We start from the raw sequence: 21,508 nt of genomic DNA, 5'->3' as shown, positions 1-21,508 counted from the left end.
CAGAAAATGCTAAGCACATGTGAACCTTCATCCCTCTGGGCCTCTCAAACCTGGGATGAAGAATACTGTTGTGGAGTTTGGAGTAAAAATATTGAAAAACTAAAAAAATGAGAACTTGATATATTCGATTTGTATTTGTTTAAGTATGAGAAATAGCCCGCCCCATTGAAAAGGAGATTAGGTTGGAGGTTGAGGGGTCATTTAGTAAATATCCACTTTGTGAATAGACAACTTTTGCCTCTAATTTGTGATTTTTGTTGAAACATCAAATGGGCTTGTTAAGGGTTCCTTGATGGGCCTTGTAATACACCCGTTTGCCTCTAACATGTGTAGGCTTTAGTTTTTTTTTGCTTGCATACTTGACCAGGCTCATCTTTACTGCCATCAATGTTTTTTAGCTCCAGTTTCTGAAAAAGAATCATGTCTTTTACAAGTAGTCTTCTCCTGACCTGATTGTTCGTTCCCTTGCTGCTCCACACCCTTGCGAACTCTTACATTTTATTCATTTCATGTCTCTTGGGCTTGTGCTGTGGACTGACAAAGATCCATAGACAAGCATTTGAATCCATAGATAATGTTAGATTTTTTTTTTTTTTTTTATTTTTATGTAGCTGTAAGAGGTGGTGTTATTCTTGATTTGCTTTGGAGGTGACTTTCACAGCTATTGGCATTTTTTTTTCTGGAAAAAAAACAGCTATTGACATTTTGAATTATCTTTTTATTTATTTTTTTATGTAGCTGTAAAAGGTGGTGTTATTCTTGATCTGCTTTGGAGGTGACTTGGGGCATTTTTTTTCTGGAAAAAATCGGCTATTGACATTTTGAATTGTTTAGTTTTGATAGTAATACCTAATTTTGATTTCATGACATGATCAGGTTCATGGAGCATGGCTACCACCCTGGCTTTCGACTCATTTAATTCTGTGCCAGGTAAACTTATGCAGATGATTGTTTAATAAATTAAAGACACACCTTCTTCTAACACTTCACTTGCAGTCATTTGCAGAAAGAAACTGGAATGAGTTTGGGAAACCGGCCTTGGATGTTGCCATACAACAGGTGCTTACTCTTTCCATGTATGCAATGATATGGAATGGTTAAAATGTTTTAGTTCTGTGCCATGTCTTCATTTTTTTTATTTTCATGCATTGTCCAGTAGATACTTAACTAGATTATGTCGTTGAGAGTTTGCATACATGACTGGTTTTTGCATTGTAAAATTGTGTCAGGCATCCGAAAAATCAGCACAGGCCCAGAAATGGGCTGAACCCCACGTGGAAACAGTTAAAACTGTGAGTTACTAGTACAGATTCTCTAATTTTCTCTTTTTTTTATTTTTTATTATCAAATATGGCATAGTCATTGCTTTGAAACATTATGAGATGATTATGCTCGCTACTGTCATAGTTGGGTCTATGGATTTTCATTTAATATGTTTAATCCTGATGAACTAGGACCGTTGAGTTGAGTTGAATCCTGATGAACTAGGACCTTAGAGAATTGAAACCATAGTTGCCAAAAACTTGCATCTTGCACCCACTATTATTTGTGTTATTTCAGGAAATTACTAGATCAATGGCTTGGTGTGTATGATTTTGATTTTCTTAATGTTATGTCCCCTCCCCTCCACGCACCCCACCACCCACCCCCCCGCGCGCGCCATAGGAGATTATGGTAAGAGCAAAAAAGGTTGCAAGGAGCTAAAACCACTGGGGTGAGGTGACCCCAAAGAGACCAGAAAAGCAAAAGGGAATGAAGTGACAATCCACTTTGATGTGTTTAGTTAACTCATGAAGGACCGGGTTTATAGCAATGTGGACAACCCCCTTATTGTCGCAATATAACTGTGCTGTGGACGAAGATTAAATACCCATTTCTGATAATAGAGAGCGCAACCAAGTCAGCTCTCCATACGTATGTGCCATGGCTCTATATTCAGCTTATGCACTTGATCTAGCTACCACATCTCGCTTCTTGCTTTGCCACGACACCAAGTTACCTCCAACAAATGTGCAGTATCCAGTGGTTGATTTCCTATCTGCTGGAGTTCCTACCCAGTAGGGGTGCAACTTGGGCGGGCTCAACCCGAACCCGTCGGGTTCAACCCGGGAAAAATTCAGGTTGGGTTGAGTTCGGGTTGATGACTTGGGCAACCCTACCCGAGTTCAACCCGATATTTTTAATAATTTTTTTATTTTTTAAGCTTAAAATCTCGGGTTGGGTCGGGTCGGGTCGAACCTCGTCGGGTTGGAACTTGGGTCGACCTCGGGTTGAGGCCAACCCGACCCGAGTTGCACCGCTACTACCCAGTCTGCATAGTGAACCCTTGTAGTCTTAAGTGACCATGTTTCTTAAACAAGCCTTTCCCTGGAGCACCTTTCAAGTATCTAATAATCTGAATCACAGCCGTCCAATGGGAGGTACGCGGCGACGTCATGAACAAGCTTTCCACTCTTACTCAACTCAACTCAACTAAGCCTTTGTCCCAAACTAGTTGGGGTCGGCTAGTGAATCCTTTAGAAAATTTCCATGAAGAAGGTGGAAGGATCTACCCGACTCAAATTGACTAAGTCTAATCCTAACACTAGTTGGGTTCGTCTACATGGATCATTTTCTTCCATTCTATCCTATCCAAGGTCATGTTCTCTGTTATGTTCCTAGCCCTTAAGTCTTTCCTCACTGTTTCTACCCAAGTTGTTTTCGGTCTGCCCCTACCTCTTTTTACTCCATCAACTTGGCACAAGTCACTTCTTCTCAATGGAGCATCCAAAGGCCTACGTTGGATATGCCCAAACCATCTTAAGCGGTGCTCTCTCATCTTCTCCTCAATTGGTGAACAAGCTGACCACTCCTACTCATGATTTTATTTGGTTGAAATCCGAAATTTCTGGATTTCCCAAATTACGGCCGAAATTTTCGAAATATATATTTTTTTCAAAATATATTAACATTTTGAAATTTCAGAATTAATTAATTAATAACTTTTTATCTGATTTCGGGATTTCGGCTGAAATTTCGGTTTCGGCCAAGGCCAAAACTGAAACCGAAACCGAAATTTAAAATCCATGCTTCTGCTGCATACGAAATGTCAGGATGAGTGACAATTAGACAGATCAACTTCCCAACCAACCTTCTTTACCTGCTAGGGTCATCTAATAAGTCTCTCCAATTTGGAAGAAGCTTTACATTCAGGTCCATAGGTACGACAACATGTTTCAGTCCCAGAGAACCTTTCTCCTCTAATATAATCCTGCACATATTTCCTCTGCGATAATGAGAGGCCACTGAGAGAATAGGCTACCTCAATTCCAAGCAAGGAAGCACGGGTACTCTCCGGAGGCCCACGCGCCCGTATTGGGTGCGGGTACGCCCGGGTACTTCTTGGGTGCTTACTGGGTACGCATCCAAATAGTAAACAATTCAAAACTATTTGGGGCTCACATTTCGGCTCAAAATTACATTTAGGGTCTGTTCATTTGAGATTGTGACAGCCGATTGAGAGCCCAAAACTGATTATTGGAATCAAAATTATGTTTAATTTTGAGTCCAATAATCTGTATGGGGCTCACATTTGGGCTCAAAATTACATTTAGGCCCTGTTCATTTGAGGCTGTGACACTGACAATGATTTGGAGCCCAAAACTGATAATTGGAGTCGAAGTTTTGTTTAATTTTGATTCCAATAATTTGTTTGGGGCTCACATTCGGTTGGGAGTTGGGACAATCCCAAACGAACATGGCCTTTAATTTTTTTAATTTTATTAATATATAATAAAATATAAAAATATATTTTATCAATTACGTAAATCAATAGTTCAAACCGCACTCAAAGGTAGGGCTTTTCCCATTGATATAGGAACTTCTGTACCAGAAACAATGGTATCTCCAATTATAGCCCCTCTGGGATTTAAAATATATGTCTTCTCACCATCCCAATATATTTTATTCAGCGTACCCCCAACGTACCTGTATCATTTTTTAAAAATCACGTATCCACGTACCAGTATCGTGTCGTACCCGCACCCCGTACCCGTATCCCTGCTTCATAGATTCCAAGAAAATACCTAATGTGGCCCAGGTCTTTAGTGGAAAATTCTCTCTGCAGAAGGATCTTCAGCTTCTGTATGCCTATCCTGTCATTACCAGTAATGATAATATCAGATCATCCACACACTATCAAGAAGAAAGATCTAGCATCCGACTGATGGCTAAACACTGAGTGATCAATCGCAGACTGCTTCATGTCGAATCGCTTGACATCATCACTGAATCTTCCATAAAGGGATTTACGAAGATGACAAACTGAGGAGCGCATCTCCCCCTGAGCAACATAACCAGTAGGTTGCTCCATATATGCCTCCTCAGTAAGATCAATGCTTGTGCCAGTATTCCTGAGGCGTCTGCCCCATCTCCTTCTGGTCGTGTTACACAGGATGATTCCTTGGTTGTATCCTGTGCCGAGTATGATGAGCTCTTGCGTGCTTGTGAGACATAAGCAAGCAGCCCACTGCAACATTTGCCCAGCAAGGTAGTCACCCTTCCTGTTTTCTTTCTAGCTCAGGATCTTGGTTCATAGATTCAGGAGCATTTGGTCATATGACTCATAATTGAGGTTGGAGAGTGGCTGCGGTTGTGGGATGGTGATGTTGGAATGTAGAGAAGCGCGGATGTAGGAAGAGATATGGGTGGTTGCGGCAAAGGAGGAAGGAGGATGGGGGGTTGCAGCAATGTAGAAGGAGGATTGGGGGGGGGGGGGGGGTGGGGGGTTGCGGTAATGTAGAAAGAGATATGGTGGGTTTTTGGCAATGTAGAACGTAGGATGGGGGGTTGCGGCAATGTAGGAAGAGATATGGGGGGTTGCGGCATTGGAGTTAGGGTGTTGGGAGTTAGGGTTAGGGTTTTGGATGGGGCGGCATCATGCAGTTGGGAGGGATGGCGTAGGCAGCTTCCAAGAGTGGTCCCGAAGGCGCCGAAACCCTAGGGTTCTGATACCATGTTGAATGGAGAGTGGGAGGAGAATGTGAAAATTAGAAAGTTGGTTCCATGGTTTGAAATTTCGGTTTCGGCATAAATTTCGGACCTAGTCGAAACCGAAATTTCGGCTGAAATTTGGTAAATACACACGAAATGTCGATTTTTTGGGCCGAAATTTTTGGCTGAAATTTGGGAAAGGGATAAAAAATTAATATCTTTTTTTCAAATTTCTCCGAAATTGACAAAATTTTGACCGAAATTTGGTACGTTTCGCCAATTTCGGTTTCGGAACGTTTCGGTTTCGGAACGTTTCGGTTTCTCTCTTGACTGAAATCCGAAATTTTGGATCGAAATTTCGGATTTCGGTCGAAATTTAAAACCATGGTTGGTTCTCCCCATCACCAATGTGTGTGCGTATATATTTATTTATATAAATACAATGACTAATATACCCTCCTAATCGTGTACAGTACATCTAACAAGAACCAATGAAGATTGGTCACCAATCCCCAAGGATATCTCCGACCGATAATACAGCAAACTCTTTTCTCGTAGTCGGCCACATAATGATGAGATAATTTGATTTCCAAAATTAGTTTCCATAGGGTCTTAGGATTATCATGAATATTCTATATTAATACAGTCATATTGAGTGCTATTCGAAAGGATCTTTCCTCTATCTCCAAATGGTCTATTTAAACCATCCCAGGTGATACAAAGCACTATAGGATAGCCTTCTAAATCTTATACATTGCCTTGCAATGAATAAAATATGGTTTCCTCCTCTCTTCAAAATGTAACATAGTAACTATCAAGTCGCAATTCTTTCTTCTTTAGCATCTCATGTGCTAAGTTTGCCCCCTCCATTGTCGTCTAAAAAATGATCCTACATAGAGAAGGTTATTTGTTTCCTAAGTCATTTTTTGGGGCACAAACCCTTCCAAACACAAGCTATAGAGAAAGCTAGACCCTCATCAAGGAGAAAGAAGAACATAAAATTCTTACTAAGAAACGTCTGCAATGATCTGAAGTCCGGATCCTTGTATTTCATAGTGAGACACTTACACACTCCCTAAGATACCAAGGACCAAAAGAAGATATTCCTAGTCATCTTTAGACTTTTTTTCTTCTTCTAAATATCACTCCCAAGCCCCTGTCCACCGAGTAAGACTTGTTAATACTCACTTTCTTTATGGGTCGGTCACCTATACAATCTCGCAAAGGCATCTCATAACAAGAGTTCCCATGACACAAGTAACCTATACAAGCTCGCGTAGGCATGGCTTAACAAGGATTCCCATGACACAAATCCTTCTAATTTTTTTTTTTGAAAATTGACATATTTCATTAATATTAAGATAGCAGCTGGGAGCGGTAATGTAGAAAGAGATATGGTGGGTTTTTGGCAATGTAGAACGTAGGATGGGGGGTTGCGGCAATGTAGGAAGAGATATGGGGGGTTGCGGCATTGGAGTTAGGGTGTTGGGAGTTAGGGTTAGGGTTTTGGATGGGGCGGCATCATGCAGTTGGTAGGGATGGCGTAGGCAGCTTCCAAGAGTGGTCCCTAAGGCGCCGAAACCCTAGGGTTCTGATACCATGTTGAATGGAGAGTGGGAGGAGAATGTGAAAATTAGAAAGTTGGTTCCATAGTTTGAAATTTCGGACCTAGCCGAAACCGAAATTTCAGCCGAAATCCCGAAATTTCGGTTGAAATTTGGTAAAGACACACGAAATGTCGATTTTTTGGGCCGAAATTTCGGCTGAAATTTGGGAAAGGGATAAAAAATTAATGTCTTTTTTTTCAAATTTCTCCGAAAGTGACGAAATTTCGACCGAAATTTGGTACGTTTCGCCAATTTCGGTTTCGGAACGTTTCGGTTTCTCTCTTGACCGAAATCCGAAATTTCGAAATTTCGGATTTCGGTCGAAATTTAAAACCATGGTTGGTTCTCCCCATCACCAATGTGTGTGCGTATATATTTATTTATATAAATACAATGAGTAGTATACCCTCCTAATCGTGTACAGTACATCTAACAAGAACCAATGAAGATTGGTCACCAAAAAATCCCAACCCTAGAAACTGTTACCCAAAGAGACTTGTTATATGCCCTTACCATCTATACATTTTCTTCATCGAGTCAGAACCTAATAACCAGTTCCCATGGAACCACCCCAAAAAACCTTTTTAATCAAGTCATCAGAACATCAGAACTAACCCTGGCATAAAAGCTACCACACACACTCTCTCAATTCCATCAATAAAATTCCAATGTCCAATTCCAAATCCATATCTTCAGGGAAGAAATCTGAGGCAAACTGCGGGTAGGGAACCTCTTCAACCGGATTCATCCTGATTGCTATCAACTCATTTATCTTTCTAGTGCAAAGAGATTGCTTCGCCTCCCATTCTATAACCCTCAAGGTGTTTGCGACCTCCAAACAACCTACGAAAAACAGAAATTTGTAAACTGGTAGACAAAAGTCCTTTATATTGTATGTACCTGTTAAGGGAAAGTATTCCCATGCAATCATCTTATAATCCTCCTGAAACTGTTTCCATTGATGTTTAATAATACTTTTAACTTGTTCAGGGATGGTGGGAGCTTCCACCGAGGCTTTTGCTCTATTATATCTCAAGTTACGAACCCACCGCCGATGTTGGAACCACTCGGGGCAATCCGGGAACCCTCTCTGAAGCCTTTTGAAATTTCGAGGGTTCGAAGAAGAAGAAGAATCATCCATTTTCCTAACCTAGCTAATATTGTGCTTACCTATGCTTAGGATGACCAACACACTATTTAAGTAAGGGATCAGGCATGATAGAGACAGCCTAGAGGCCAAAGTCACCCTCATAACGCACAGGAAACTAAGCTAATAATCAAAAGGGTGCACTCGATTATAGCGCCATAACTCCCTGACCAAAAGATTTGCCTTTTCAAATGCCAGGGATAATAAGACAAAGCTTACTAGTTTTCGTAAGCCTCAAGAACCGTTCCTTAGCAAGGCCCCTAACATGGTACTCCACTTTTTCCCAAGCCCCAAGGCGCCATAAATGAGTTACTGCCCTTCTACTGGCAAAATCTTTCCACCGTCATAACTTTTCCAAGTACCCTAGACTTTTTAGACAGTCTCAGTCATCATTCAAGACATCCTTCCACGATAATCTTCTGCACCTCAAAATAAGATTCCTTCTAATAGATCTTTCCACTTTTCTACCTCTCTCCTGCAACACTCCCTAAACCCACGCCAACTAGCCCGACCAAAGGAAGCTAGAGGCAGTCCCAGATGTTCATCCAGAGACGGTACAAACCTTAGGTGTCGTACCTCGATACGATGAAAGGCTAAAGACAGCTTTTTGAAATCTAGAATTTTTCCTAGCCATCCTCAATTGGTCAGAAGAAGAAGGGAAGGTGAAGCCAGAGTTGGGAAAGGCACCCTGTACTTTTCCCGCCCATACTCCTGATGGTTTGAATTTTGAAAATAGGGGGTCCTGCTCTGATGGAACAATGGTTTTTCTATTTTGAATTTTCTGGATGGGCTCCGGGCGGTCTTCCACCGGACAATTATCCGCCCTGGCCACCATTGGGCCGGCCAGGATTCCCAACCCAAGGTTGAGAGGCTTAACCACAGGGAGGAAGGGTCCTTGGGTTGATTGTAAACAAGAATCCCCACAATCAATTGCAGATTGAGGCCCCTTTGACTCCTGAATCAGAATACCCACCGTGTAACAGTGGGCAGATATCCATAAATTGGCTAAGGGGTAACTCAGTTTCCATCTAGGTGCGAGGATCTTGACCGATACGAAACTCATACAATGATTATGGTGACCTTCCATGTTAGCCCAGACATGTAGGGGAATGCCATAGATATTGACCCATAGCTCCTCAGACCCTTGGATGAAATCTTGGTTCTAAACGGCGAGGGAAATTAGAACTTTTTCACACGCCACTTCTTTCTTAGCTAGGACTTAGGTAGCCATATCCACCGAGCGAAACATAAATAGGACTTCATCCTTTGATAGGAGGTAAGGGCAAGGAAGGGTAGGATATCCCAACAATTTTTCGCCCAAAGCCATAGATCCTGGATGGGTATAGCCGGGTCTTTTCTTTTTCCTACTAGACACGCATTTAGGATATTAAGCCTCATTTTCACCTCTGGGCCAGAGATCGAAAGGGACGGTATTCCTCCTTCAACAAAAGGGGAGGTCAGTCCTGAGTCCGGCCAAATGTCTCTTTCCTGGGTCTCAATAGCCGGCTCAGCTGGGGTTAATGTATTTCGCTTTTTCTTCTGTTCACACCAGCGACATCTGCTCCGCCACCTAAAATTTAAGTAATTGCAAGAGGAGCAGTACCAGTCTCTCGATTGCCACAATTGTCTCATTTTGACTTTGTTTTTTTCCCTCTCCACTACTTTACCTCTGTTTTTCCCATGGCACGGTCGGCATTTACTCCTCCATTTAAAATTATCACAAGATGAGCAAAGCCAGTCCCCCGGCTGATGGTTGGACATCCCTGCCAAACTGATAAACTAAAATCCAAATCCTTCTAAAATTTAATACCCTCCAACCTTCCACCAAATAACTAATCTTATCATTAAACTTGAGACGAGATGAACAAATAGCATGCTGTGTCCCCTAGCTCATATTCCTATGAGTGTCCCTACCCAACAATCCCACTCATGCGAACCCATCCCATATTTGTCCTCAATGATTCTACGCCAAATAGTCATCTTTTTACCAAATTCCAGAGGCACTTGCTTTAGAGAGCCTTATTCTCAACCTCAAATTTCTCAATGCCAAGACTGCTATTACTTATGGATTTACAAATCTTCTTACAAACAATGGATGCTTGCTTTTTGCCTACCTTTCTTCCCTTCATGTAAGAAATCCCCTTGTTATGTGCATTGTTCTCTCTTGTTTTGTCTGTTTGGAAGTTCATATTATTTAATTTTTTTTAATGGCGTTCATATTATTTTAATAAATGGTTACCGTGAGAATTTCAGATGAATTGATTCAACAATTCTCTTTATTTTCTGATTTACCATGTGAAGAGATGGATCCCTGCTTTAAAGGAACAATGGGTGGCATTCATAACCTTTGTTAGACCATACATGCAATCAGCAACTACTAGAACCATCGAATTTTATAATGCATCCAAGAGTACCCTCATGCCACATATTCTCAAAGTACAGGAATTGACAACTCCATACTTCCAGGTATTTTTCATTTTCCTGTGCCTGGATTGGGTAATATATTAGATGGCTACATGAAGCATCACTGTGATTCAGATGTACAATGATGCTCATTGAGTGGCCTCTCTCTCTCTCTCTCTCTCTCTCTCTCTCTACTTAAAATGGATGGGTATAAACCTCCACAAATCTGTCCATTTTTAATCTACACAAATGGAAGGGTTAGGATGATCCTATGGAGCTGATTTTTTGTGCACACCCTATCTATGTAAGCACCTATCAAATGAATACTTTGGTTCATCCAAACAATGTGGGCCCACATGACATTTTGAGGGGTAGCGCAGATACTTATCTGCGCTACCCCGTTTATATATATATATATATATATATATATATATATATATATATATATATAGAGAGAGAGAGAGAGAGAGAGAGAGAGAGAGAGAGAGAGAGAGAGAGAGAGCTCACAAACCATTAGGGGGGCACATTTTTTTGGGGGATCCAAAGCATTCATTTGGAAGGCCCTTCCATGGATAGGGTGTGTACCAAAAATCAGCCTTATAGGATCATCCTTACCCAATCAAAGGTGGAGGGGATAATGGACAGACACTGTGTCCATGTTTCTGCCCATTTTTCCCCTCCACAAATGGCAGGGTTAGGATGATCCTATACGGCTGATTTTTGGTACACACCCCTATCCATGGAAGTGCCTTCCAAATGAATTCTTCGGATCCCCCAAAAAATGTGGACCCCCCATTTTTTGTGAGCTCTGCTCAGATAAGCTTATCTGAGCAGCTGCTCACAAACCATTTCCTGTGTGTGTGTGTGTAGAGAGAGAGAGAGGAAATGGTTTGTGTGCAGCTGCACAGATAAGCTAGTTGTGCATGGCTGCACAAACCATTGGGGGGGGGGGGGGCACATTTTTGGGGGGATCTAAAGCATTCATTTGGAAAGCCCTTCCATGGATAGGGTGTGTACCAAAAATCAGCCCTTTAGGATCATCCTAACCCTGCCATTTGTGGAGGGAAAAAATGCGCAGAAACAGTGTCTGTCCATTTTTCCCCTTCAACTTTGATTGGGTTAGGATGATCCTATAGGGCTGATTTTTGGTACACACCCTATCCATGGAAGGGTCTTCCAAATGAATGCTTTGGATCCCCCCACAAATGTGGCCCCCATTATGGTTTGTGCAGTCATGCACAGATAGCTTATCTGTGCAGCTGCACACAAACCATTTCCTCATATATATATATATATATATATATATATATATATATATATATATATATATAGAGAGAGAGAGAGAGAGAGAGAGAGAGAGAGAGTCATTTTGCTTTGTTTTACTGCATGTATTTCATAGATTGTTTCATTTGATGACAGGAAGCCAAGAAGGTTTCTAACCCATACATTGACCAAGTTGCCACCTTCACAAAACCTCATGTTCATAAAGTACGGGTCGTTCTGAAGCCCTATAGCGACAAAGTAGTCTATACGTCTGGGAAGTTTCTTAAATCAGCTACAGTGTACCATCATCAGGTAGATTCCCGGTTACTGTTTAATTTGCAGTGATATCCTTTATTTCTAAATTCTGCTTCTCTATGTTCATTATACAAGTCCATATTTTTGAGGTTTCCTCTGGGTTTTTTTTGTCCAAGTTATTTGCCGAGGCACAAGGAAAAGGCTCGTAGCCACTTTATCAGATAGTCCAAGAATAACTGAAATAGTAAATCTGATGCATCTTCAATTGACTACAATCACCTTAAGAAAATACAACAGACCAGCAACTAAAGTTACACTTGATGAGACCTAATGACGAAGGCCTATTGGAACCTTCTATGTGGTTAAAAAAATTATCTTATGAAGATAAACATGTTGTTTGCAGAAAGAAAAGCTATTTATTAACTAACCATTAATAAATGGCTATTTCCTGACTTGGAAGTGTTCTCACTCTCTTCTGTGGACATTATATGACTGCTATATACTCCGGTTGCCTCAAAATAACGCTGTGGTGTGACGGTGATGATTGGATTTCTTAGGCATCTTCTTTTATTCAAAGTTTGAGAGAATATCTGTTTGATATTGGTATTGTTTATCTTCCATTGGTAGGGGGATGGAGGGGTTTAGTGAAATATAGACTGCGGAAAAAGTGAAGCCAGATCTGTGGATTTGAGTATTATGGATGATTCTTCTTAGATTCATATTTTCCTTTCGGATGGGTCATGATTCAAGTGACACAACGATTTCGTAATGGCTCATATTGGCCATGCCTTCTGCAACAGGAAAGATGCACTTAAGTTTTATGTATAATTCCACACTTATGTTTGGTGGTATTCCTACCCCGCCCTGTCCTTTTAGAGCCTTGTAATGAGAAACAAGTTTTAAGTGACCAGTTCAATTTAATGAGCTGATCTCTCAGCTAGGTCTTGTTTGATTTGTGGAACACCGTTGGAAATAAATCTAGGATTTCTGGGAGAGTAATACGGGAAGTTCCTTTATGACCAACCCTACCAAGGTTTGCCAATTGGATCATGGAGGTGGAGATGATTTGAAGACATTCTGTTTCGTATTGTGTGCTGACAGCATAAGAAGAGTTAGTTTCATTCTTTCCATCTTTCCTCAGAAATGGTGGGACTGAATGAATCATTATGAATGGCATCCCTACCTATCTCTAAGGAGGTTAGATTGTCTTTGTTGAGGCTTACTTCCAAAGTGTTAGCAGCTGTTATACACTAATGTAGACAGTCCCATGTGCATATGGTCTTGGAGGATCAGATAATATGGAATGCTACGTTATGACCAATCCTATGAGGTGTTTGTGTAATTGGACCATGGAGCAAGAGATGATTTGAGGACAGAGGATGACTTAGTTTCATTCTTTGCACTTGCCTCTGAGATAGGTAGTGAATGAGTCAATGTGAATGGCATACCTAACTATCACTGAGGAGGTTTTGTTGACTTCATTAAGCCTTTTAAAGGATCACAAATATTGGTTTAGCACACTGATGTAGGACGGTAATAACTTCTATGATTCAACCATGGAAAATGATTAAACGATTGAGATTTTAAGATTATCCATGACTAAATTTCAGTATGTAATCAATTGACAAATAGCAAGAATTCCAAGAAGTCACAATTCTTGTAAACAAGAAATTTCAATAACCCCCCAAAATGCATTCCAATCCACGTAAGAAATCTTACAAGGTCTCACAATAGCAATATGCCTATGCCGAAGGTTCTGGACCTCAAAAGGGGTTTTTGGGTAGGTTTCGAGTTGAACAGAGTAACAGACACAAGCCGGACAGTTGTCGAAGGACACCGGCATGGTGTAGACTATGGGGTTAGGAAATATGGGTGAAAGGGATGAGTAAAAATTAAGGGCTTGGGTCCTAAAATAGGTGATTAGGTTAGAAAAAAATTGCTACAAGGTTTATGATAGGTTTGGATGGGTGTAGACATATGCTGGGAGGTTGTCGAAGGGTGTCAGGAAGGAGTAAAATTAGTTTTGGACAAAATGAAAGGGGCACAAAGCATGAATGTATTGGGATGGTGTTTCTAGGGTTGGTGAATTATTTTTAATGGGTCTTCTAGGGGTTTTGAGTAAGACAGGTGTTAGAAGTATGTGTATGTGTGTGTTGATGCCTAAGGGCATAGCTGTCATTGTGCTCCTCTCTTTATATAAATACATAAGTGAGGGGGAGCTATCCTCAACTCACTCTTTCTTTCTCTCATTCTCATATCCTCTTCTTCTTCTAACAATAGGTTTAGGGTTTTGGCAAGATGGGTTATGGCAGAAAAACAGAGAAAATAGTAAATCAATAGATGACAAGTAATAAAAGTCAAGGTTTTAAGTTTTGACCGAAATCCGAAATTTCGGGTTTCGGTCGAGGACGAAATCGAAATTGGGTTAAATCGAAACGTTACAAAGTTTCGATCGAAATTTCGTTTTCGTTTTCCTGAAATTTCGTGCCTAAATTTAAGGGATAAGACAAAAAAAATCGGTTTTTTATTCATTATTTAATATTATCCCGAAATTTCAGCCGAAATTACCGCCGCAATTTCAGTAATTTCTCTGAAATTTTGGACGGGATAAAATATTACGTTTTTGGATTTCGAGAGATTTCAAATGAAATTTCTGCTACTTATCTCAAGGCTTCACACCGTGAGTTTCTTTGGCATCTCACCAAAGAATCCTTGGCATCTCATTAACAAAGAAGTAAAAGATGAAGCCATTTTTCTCCAAGAAGCTCTCCATATCTCATAGCAAAATGAAAGTAGTGTTTTCTTTTACAGACCCAACATAAAGTATTTATATCAAATCAAATAAAAAACCCTAAGGACCAAACTACCCTTTTCTAATGACTTAAAAGACATGTTCCCACTTAAAATCTCGTAATACATGTGCAGAGCCAATTTAAAACAACCATAGCTCACATAACTTAAGTTATTTTGATGCAAAAAGAAGACCCTATTACCCCCTATAACTAAAAAAGACTCATAAAAGACTCTTTTAGCTCCTTAAAACTAAAAGAAAAACTCAAAAAAATAAAAAATAATAATAATTCTAAGATTCAAAAGGGTCCGCATGATATAGGAATCATCTTTGATAGTGTATGTAGACGAGTCGGGCATTTGAAATGTGTCTGCATCATCTGTCAATCATTTGTGCCGTCGGATAGTCGATTTGAAACATCTGGATCAAAGAATCTGGTCGTCCATCCAGATTGAAGTCAACTCATTGTCCCTATGTCTCCTTCGCCGTTGGTATACTCGAAATCCTGAGTCTGGATCCCCATCACACACCTCCTTATTGGTTTAGTAGGCCTCTAAGGACAGATCCCACTTGGTTAAAAAAGCTTGGTATAATGAATGAACCAATGTGAATGGCTTTCCAAACTAGACTTTATTGAGGATAACTTTCAAAGTGGAAGCCTATGTTTTTGACTGATACATGGAGACAGTCCCAAGTGCTCTTGGTCTTGTGGGATCATGTTCAAGCCTTTTGCTAACCTCTATTAAAATTTGCTCATGCAGTGAAGGTACTTATTTTAAGAATCATGAATATCTTAAACCTTATGACGTTAGAAATCCTGCAAGGATGTATCATGCTTGGTGAAAGAAACTTGATAATGATCAATAAGCAAAGATAAAATAAGTTTAAGCTGTAGGCTTGTAGAGCAAACACTTCAGCCTCAGTTGACTCTTTGATCTGGTCCCTAACCATCTCCAATGCCCCATTTTTATTTAGAGGTGGACTCCTCAAAGAAATCGACACCATAAGCATTTCATTAATTTTTTTTTTTTTTTGGTGAATGGCCAGATTCTAATAAATTGACTTTTCTAAAGAGCTATTATTTGAGTATTATGTTAGATAATTGTGATATTTCAGTTTAGACTTCTCATGAATCAAAGTTATTGATGGGAACATGGTTAAACACTTAAACTTATTTTTATGAAAGATATGAACAGAACTATTTGGCATGTTCAAATGCTCACTCATGAATTATAATGATGAAGACATTTAGTTCCGATATTCCTCTATAATCGCCACTTAAGACAATAAAATGCAACACCAGTGACTCATCAAGCAGAAATCATTTGATGATTGGGACATTTAAAGGTAAATGCTCGATCCGGAGCCCTTAAGGTCCTCCATTTCCAAGGTAGATGTTTGACCCTCTCTGGCTCATCTGCATGCCTAGCTATATTTCAGCCCCAATTGCATATACCAGACAGAGAGAGATAGACAGAAGAAGAACAAGAAAAACAATGGCATTGCTCATTAGAAAGAACTTAGCATCAAATTAATCATATCTGATGTACCTAGATAGACCACATAGAGATGCTGTAGTAATTCACCGTATTAATGCTCCTAAATTGGAGAAGAGCAGGGTTCTCCACAAGACATCACCATCCATCCTTTTTTTTTGAATGATAAGACATCACCGTCCATCCTCAACTGGCAAATGTCAGAATATCAAATGAATCATACAAATTATGATATAAATACGAATTAGTATGCATTATATATGTTAAAAAAGAAAGACCAATCTTTTTATGCCTATGAATTAATGACCAAAAGAAATACCTCCTAGTTGCACATCAAACATGATTACATGACCTCTGATTTCAATGTTTGTCTTCCTTAGTTGGTTGACCATATGGTAATCTTCTTGTGTATAGAAATATTATTGGTTCATTTAAGGACCCTGAATTATTCACCGTAGGAGGCAAAAAAAATTCAAATGTAATTGTATGATGTTCACAAAGAGGAATATGAGATGTACGACTTATTTGGAAATTGAAAAATTAACGGTATTGTGTCCCAGTTCTCAACGATCTTTACGTAAATTCATTAATTATTTACCATTTTTTTTTTGTAAATTTTTGTTGGTTTTGGTCACTTTACAATAATTTGTCTGCTAGCGTCAATTTATGAAGATGATTTTTTTTCTTTTTACCAACTATTGCGGTGCTATCGTGATTTTATGTAAAATTTGGTATGCTGTCAAATTTCTCAATTTGGTAAATGCAAGAAAATCAATTCAAAAGCTTTGCTATCCCTGGCCCTTTTTCTCTCCATCTCCGTCATTCCCCCCACCCTCCCCTCTAATTTTATAAAAACTTGGTGCTATTGAGACCTCTCTTAGTATTTCTTTGATTCCTTTGTAGGTCCAGGCGACAGTCCAGGAACAATTGAAGAAACATGAGCTAACAAAACCTCTTGCAACTAAAGAACTGGTGTGGTTTACGGTATGTTCTAGTTAAGATTCTGTGTGTAGACCTTGATAACTGTGTTTACTGTAGTAGTCATTTCATTTTTGTTCTCTTGACAGTTTAATTTGTATTATGTATCTGACGTGGTCATATTTCAATCATTGTAGGCCTCTGCTTTGTTGGCTCTACCAATTTTCTTTCTATACAAGTTGTGTTCAGACATTTTCTGGTCAGTTTCCTTTTTTCTATTTGTATTTATATTTTAGTTGGTAATAGCTTTTTGATAAGTTTCATTGGGGACTCCCAACCCCATTTCATTTTAGTCCTTTCCTTTGGATGATGATTTTCACTTTGAGGTCATGTTTCCATCTGTTTTTTCTTGTGGACAACTTTGTAGTAAAACGGCAAGGAAACCTACTCGGAGTGCCAATACAATCCCTGCACCTCGGAGGCCTAAGCGCCGACATGCTGAGAAGTAGAGTGCCTTGTGGTATTTGGATGTAGGCATTTGTGATATTGAGAATGAAGGTATATTTGTTATTCCTTAAGAAGCATTACTGCAATTGCTCGTCAAATTATCTTTCTGATTCTTGTCTGAGTACTTTAAACATGCGAAGAAACATCATGAACGCTTGCTTGATGTTTGTAAAGTTGTTAGCTTTTCTGGATACTGTTTAACAACATTCTTGTCAATGTTTTAGAGAGGGTTAAGCTATGATTTAGTCGACATTTATTGCTGACACCCGTGTCATGCCGGCATGACACATGTGTCCACGTGTGTTGACACTCCTTTGGACACTTTTAAATGCATTGCTAGAAGTGTTAGACTTAATGTGGGCGTGTGAATACAATTTTAAAAAAAATGTTGGCGTGTGGACACGTTTTTGTACTATGTCAAGTGCCAAATTGTATTTTATTATTGAATATTGTGTTTACCTCTTTTTATTATAAACTCCTCTTAACTAATATTTGTTGTTATAGCCCCTCCCATAAACTTAGAACCCTAAACAAACTCTATTCCAATACTATATCCATTGTGTCATATTGGTCTCCCTTTCTCGTTGTATATTGCAGACGGAAGAGAACTAGACTGAATTGATGAATGCGTTGCTATTTAATTATCTCATGTTTGTTTTAGATTAGAGTTGATTTGTAACGACCCGAATTTTTATTGCACGGATCGCTACGGGCAACAAAACATATTTATTCCTGTAATTACATAGCTGAAGGTTAAAGTACATGGGCAACAAAACATATTTATTCCTGTAATTACATAGCGAAAGGTTAAAATACATCCTGAATTTACAAAAATCCCAAGTATGACATACAAAAATCCCAAGTATGACATATTTAAAACCTTTTTACATCTGAGGAGATTGACTAGGTTCATCATTTCCGTATTTCCTCAAGTTGCTTTCACACTTCTCATAACTAAGGTTCCTCATTGACAAATACTCCTGCATCCAAATTTTCAAATCCTGGTGAGCAAAAGTGGGTTAGGAGAGCAGGTATACAGAAACTTCAACAAGTAGCTGAAATCAATAATAAGAGACAGTTTTATAAAAATATGCAGTATTTTGTGTAGAATATAATGTGAATTTAAAACTAATACTAATATGTTTTTTTAGAGAAACAACTTAACCAGATAGTAAAACAAACCATTTAAAGCCCAATAGTTTCCAACTGTTTATATTTCTGAAGTTTCCTGTAACGATCCGTCTCACCCTCGTATTGTCCGCTTTGGACTTGGCCCGCTTCCACTTTTGGGTAAGTCGACGACTCAGAGGTACAAACATGTCACGCGAGAGAGACTATCGCACATTTACCTCTTCCATTTCTTTCATTTCTCATTTTCGTTCAAACTTTTCGTGCATATGAAATTCAACATTTTATTTCATTTTCCAGAATGAAACACATTTCATCATTTTGAAACAAGTATGATTTGATATTTCTCAAATGTAAACAATGAATATTTGAAGTAAAACAGATAAGAAATATCTGAATAAAACAACATATAATCATATCCCTTATCACTTTCATTGAGAAAAGATACCAGTCGAGTCTAGCTATCACCTGCCTTATCAAACCTGAGAAGTGGGAATTTAAAGATGCTTGACCTTGAAAATGACAACAATTAGGGAGAAGTGATTCTCCTAGCCTTTTCCTTCTCCGTCTCTTCCTCCTTTTTCTTTCTCTCCTTTCCTCTCTTCTCTTTCTTCTCTCTTCCTGGCTGCTCCATTTATAGGAAAAACTGAGGGGAGTAGTAACATGTGAATAGTTTTTATGCATAATAAATGTTTTTTTTTACCGGGTATTACATGATTAATTCTAAGATTTATTATTTTATTAAGTGAATGTCATATATATATTATTACAAATTATGATAGTAATAAGTAATTTTGTATGTTTGTACGTGTCACCGTTTCTAGATTTTTAGATGCATTCGTGTTGAAACTTGACTCATGAATCCATATTCACAAATCATGATTATATATACTATGTATTTTAGCCGTGTCCCAGTTTCCAAATTGTGGGAGTTTGCTGTGTCCGACACTGTATCCATGGTAGTGTCGACACGCGACACTCGTGTTAGCGTCCAAAAATGATAGCGGTTAAGTGACTTACTGGGACGTGTGGAAAAGAATTAGCAGAGTTTTTGAAATTATTGAATAGTACGAGGACTAATGGATGATTTAGTATCCACTGAATGTTGATGCTTTGTTGAAGTAATAGAGGAAAGGGCCCCTTGACTGAGTTGAGTAAGGGTCAACATTTAAAAAAAAAAAAATACACCCCTCAAGGGGTGAGATAAATATACGCCTCTATCTCTCTCTATGTCACAAAAATCGGCGAGATTTTGAAAATCTCACGATAAATTTGCTCATTTTTTGTTTAAACGTTTAAAACACGTTTAAAACTAATTTATCACGATTCGCGACGTTCTAATTTTTTTTCAGTTTGTAAAACCAATTCACATAAAACCTACGAGCGAAAACATTATTTTCGTCTGGGACTCAACTTCTTTCTTGGCGCTTTCCTTAAGAAAACCAAATTTGCTTAAAACCTTAGAAGAAGAAGAGGAGGAGGTTAGTTATTTTTGTTTTTTTTTTCCTATTGTGGTTATTTTTTATTTTCAATTTCCTTGGTTTTGTTTGCTTGTGGAACTTCTCTGCTCTTTCTGAGAACAAAAAAGTTTTTCTACTTTTTGTTGGGTTTTTCTCTGTTCTCGCAAAGAACAAAGAAGTTTTTCGATTAGGAAACTTTTCGTTGGGTTTTTCTACTTCTTGTTGGGTTTTTTTTCTGCATGCTTTGGGTTTTATACATGTGGAACTTCTCTGTGCTCTGCAAGAACATAGAAGTTTACTCATATTCATTTTAGTGAATATAAATATGTATTTAATTTGATATTTATACTAAATATAAATTTATTTATTTATATTTTATTGGATTTTATAATCCGTGAACTTATCTGTTCCGATTAAAAAATATATTTTTTTTGTTAACTTACCAACTTCTCCAAAAGCTTAAGCTGTTGGAGAAAGGCATTATTTATCTTTTATACTTTAACACTCCCCCGCACGTGTGGCCCACTTGGCAAACACGTGGCACATGTGGTCCCACTTTGGGCCGACCATCGCATGTGGATTTTTGCTATCCGGGAGGTTTGAACTCGAGACCTTTGGCTCTGATACCATGTTAACTTACCAACTTTTCCAAAAGCTTAAGCTGTTGGAGAAAGGCGTTATTTAAACTTTTAACATTTTTATATTTAATATTTAATATTTTAAAATAATTTTATTTTTACTATTTTTCCCGATGTAAACCTGAAAAAAACAGAAAAAATTATATATCTCAATATTTTCCCTCGCCGATAAATCCCCGAAGATGAGATTTGTAAAATAGTGAGCATGCCGATCTGCCTCTCCATTGGCAGAGCGGATGACATGTTGGAACGACGTGGCATGCACATCAACAAGGTCCAGGATCTACTCAATAGGATCAACAACCTTCGTACCATGTTGAACCCGACAAATGACATTGACTGAGTTGGCTTTAATCACGAGAGAATCAAAAGGAGACGAGTACACAAGGCAAATCAAAAGGACACACCAAACTACCCATGAATGGAGCTCCAAATATTCCTCGCCAGGGAACAATGAATAAAGTGATTGCTGAAATCCTCACTCTCCTTACATAAGATGCATCTGTTTTCCAACAGAAACCATCTGGGTTTTCAGAAAATCTAGGGTCTATCTTCTCCAGGGCCATAGACCAACGCAATGCTTGCTTTTTGGCAGGACCTGGATATTTCCAAATGAGGCCCATAAGAGCTTGACCATCATCATCCACGATGAGAGACCTAACAAAGTGGCTAATAGAAATGACACCTTGAGTTTCAAAGGTCGACACTCAATGAACTCTCTGATCTTCCTCCCACCCAAGAAACCAACACCTTCCCTAAACGACCTAATAACTCCAGAAGAATCATGGAATTGGGGCATTATATATGGTACAGTTAAATTTCTTCTTGCCTCATGAAGTCATTGCTAAACATAGGAAATACCACAGCTTGAAAGAATTACAAGCCATTCCCTATCTATCAAACGGGTCGCAATAAAGCACTAAC

General features: G+C 38.9%; 1 protein-coding gene across 2 annotated transcripts in view; it reads left to right on the top strand.

Moving 5' to 3' along the window:
- The window catches only part of LOC143855713 (uncharacterized), a 37,901-nt gene that overhangs the window by 10,440 nt on the left and 5,953 nt on the right, over window positions 1–21,508 (top strand). For both annotated transcript variants that reach the window (XM_077365797.1, XM_077365796.1), the window contains 8 exons: window positions 877–930; window positions 997–1,059; window positions 1,230–1,292; window positions 10,027–10,191; window positions 11,548–11,703; window positions 16,837–16,917; window positions 17,049–17,110; window positions 17,279–17,409. In XM_077365797.1, coding sequence (XP_077221912.1) covers window positions 877–930; window positions 997–1,059; window positions 1,230–1,292; window positions 10,027–10,191; window positions 11,548–11,703; window positions 16,837–16,917; window positions 17,049–17,110; window positions 17,279–17,360 — 726 coding nt within the window. In that variant the 3' untranslated portion in view covers window positions 17,361–17,409. The remainder of the gene's footprint in view (window positions 1–876; window positions 931–996; window positions 1,060–1,229; window positions 1,293–10,026; window positions 10,192–11,547; window positions 11,704–16,836; window positions 16,918–17,048; window positions 17,111–17,278; window positions 17,410–21,508) is intronic.

Source organism: Tasmannia lanceolata, unplaced genomic scaffold, assembly GCF_043159265.1.
Source record: "Tasmannia lanceolata isolate RefF3 unplaced genomic scaffold, GAP_Taslan_0.1 ptg000023l, whole genome shotgun sequence".
Classification (NCBI taxonomy): Eukaryota; Viridiplantae; Streptophyta; class Magnoliopsida; order Canellales; family Winteraceae; genus Tasmannia; species Tasmannia lanceolata.
The sequence above is the reverse complement of the archived record's forward strand: the minus strand, read 5'-3'. Positions and strand labels throughout refer to the sequence as shown.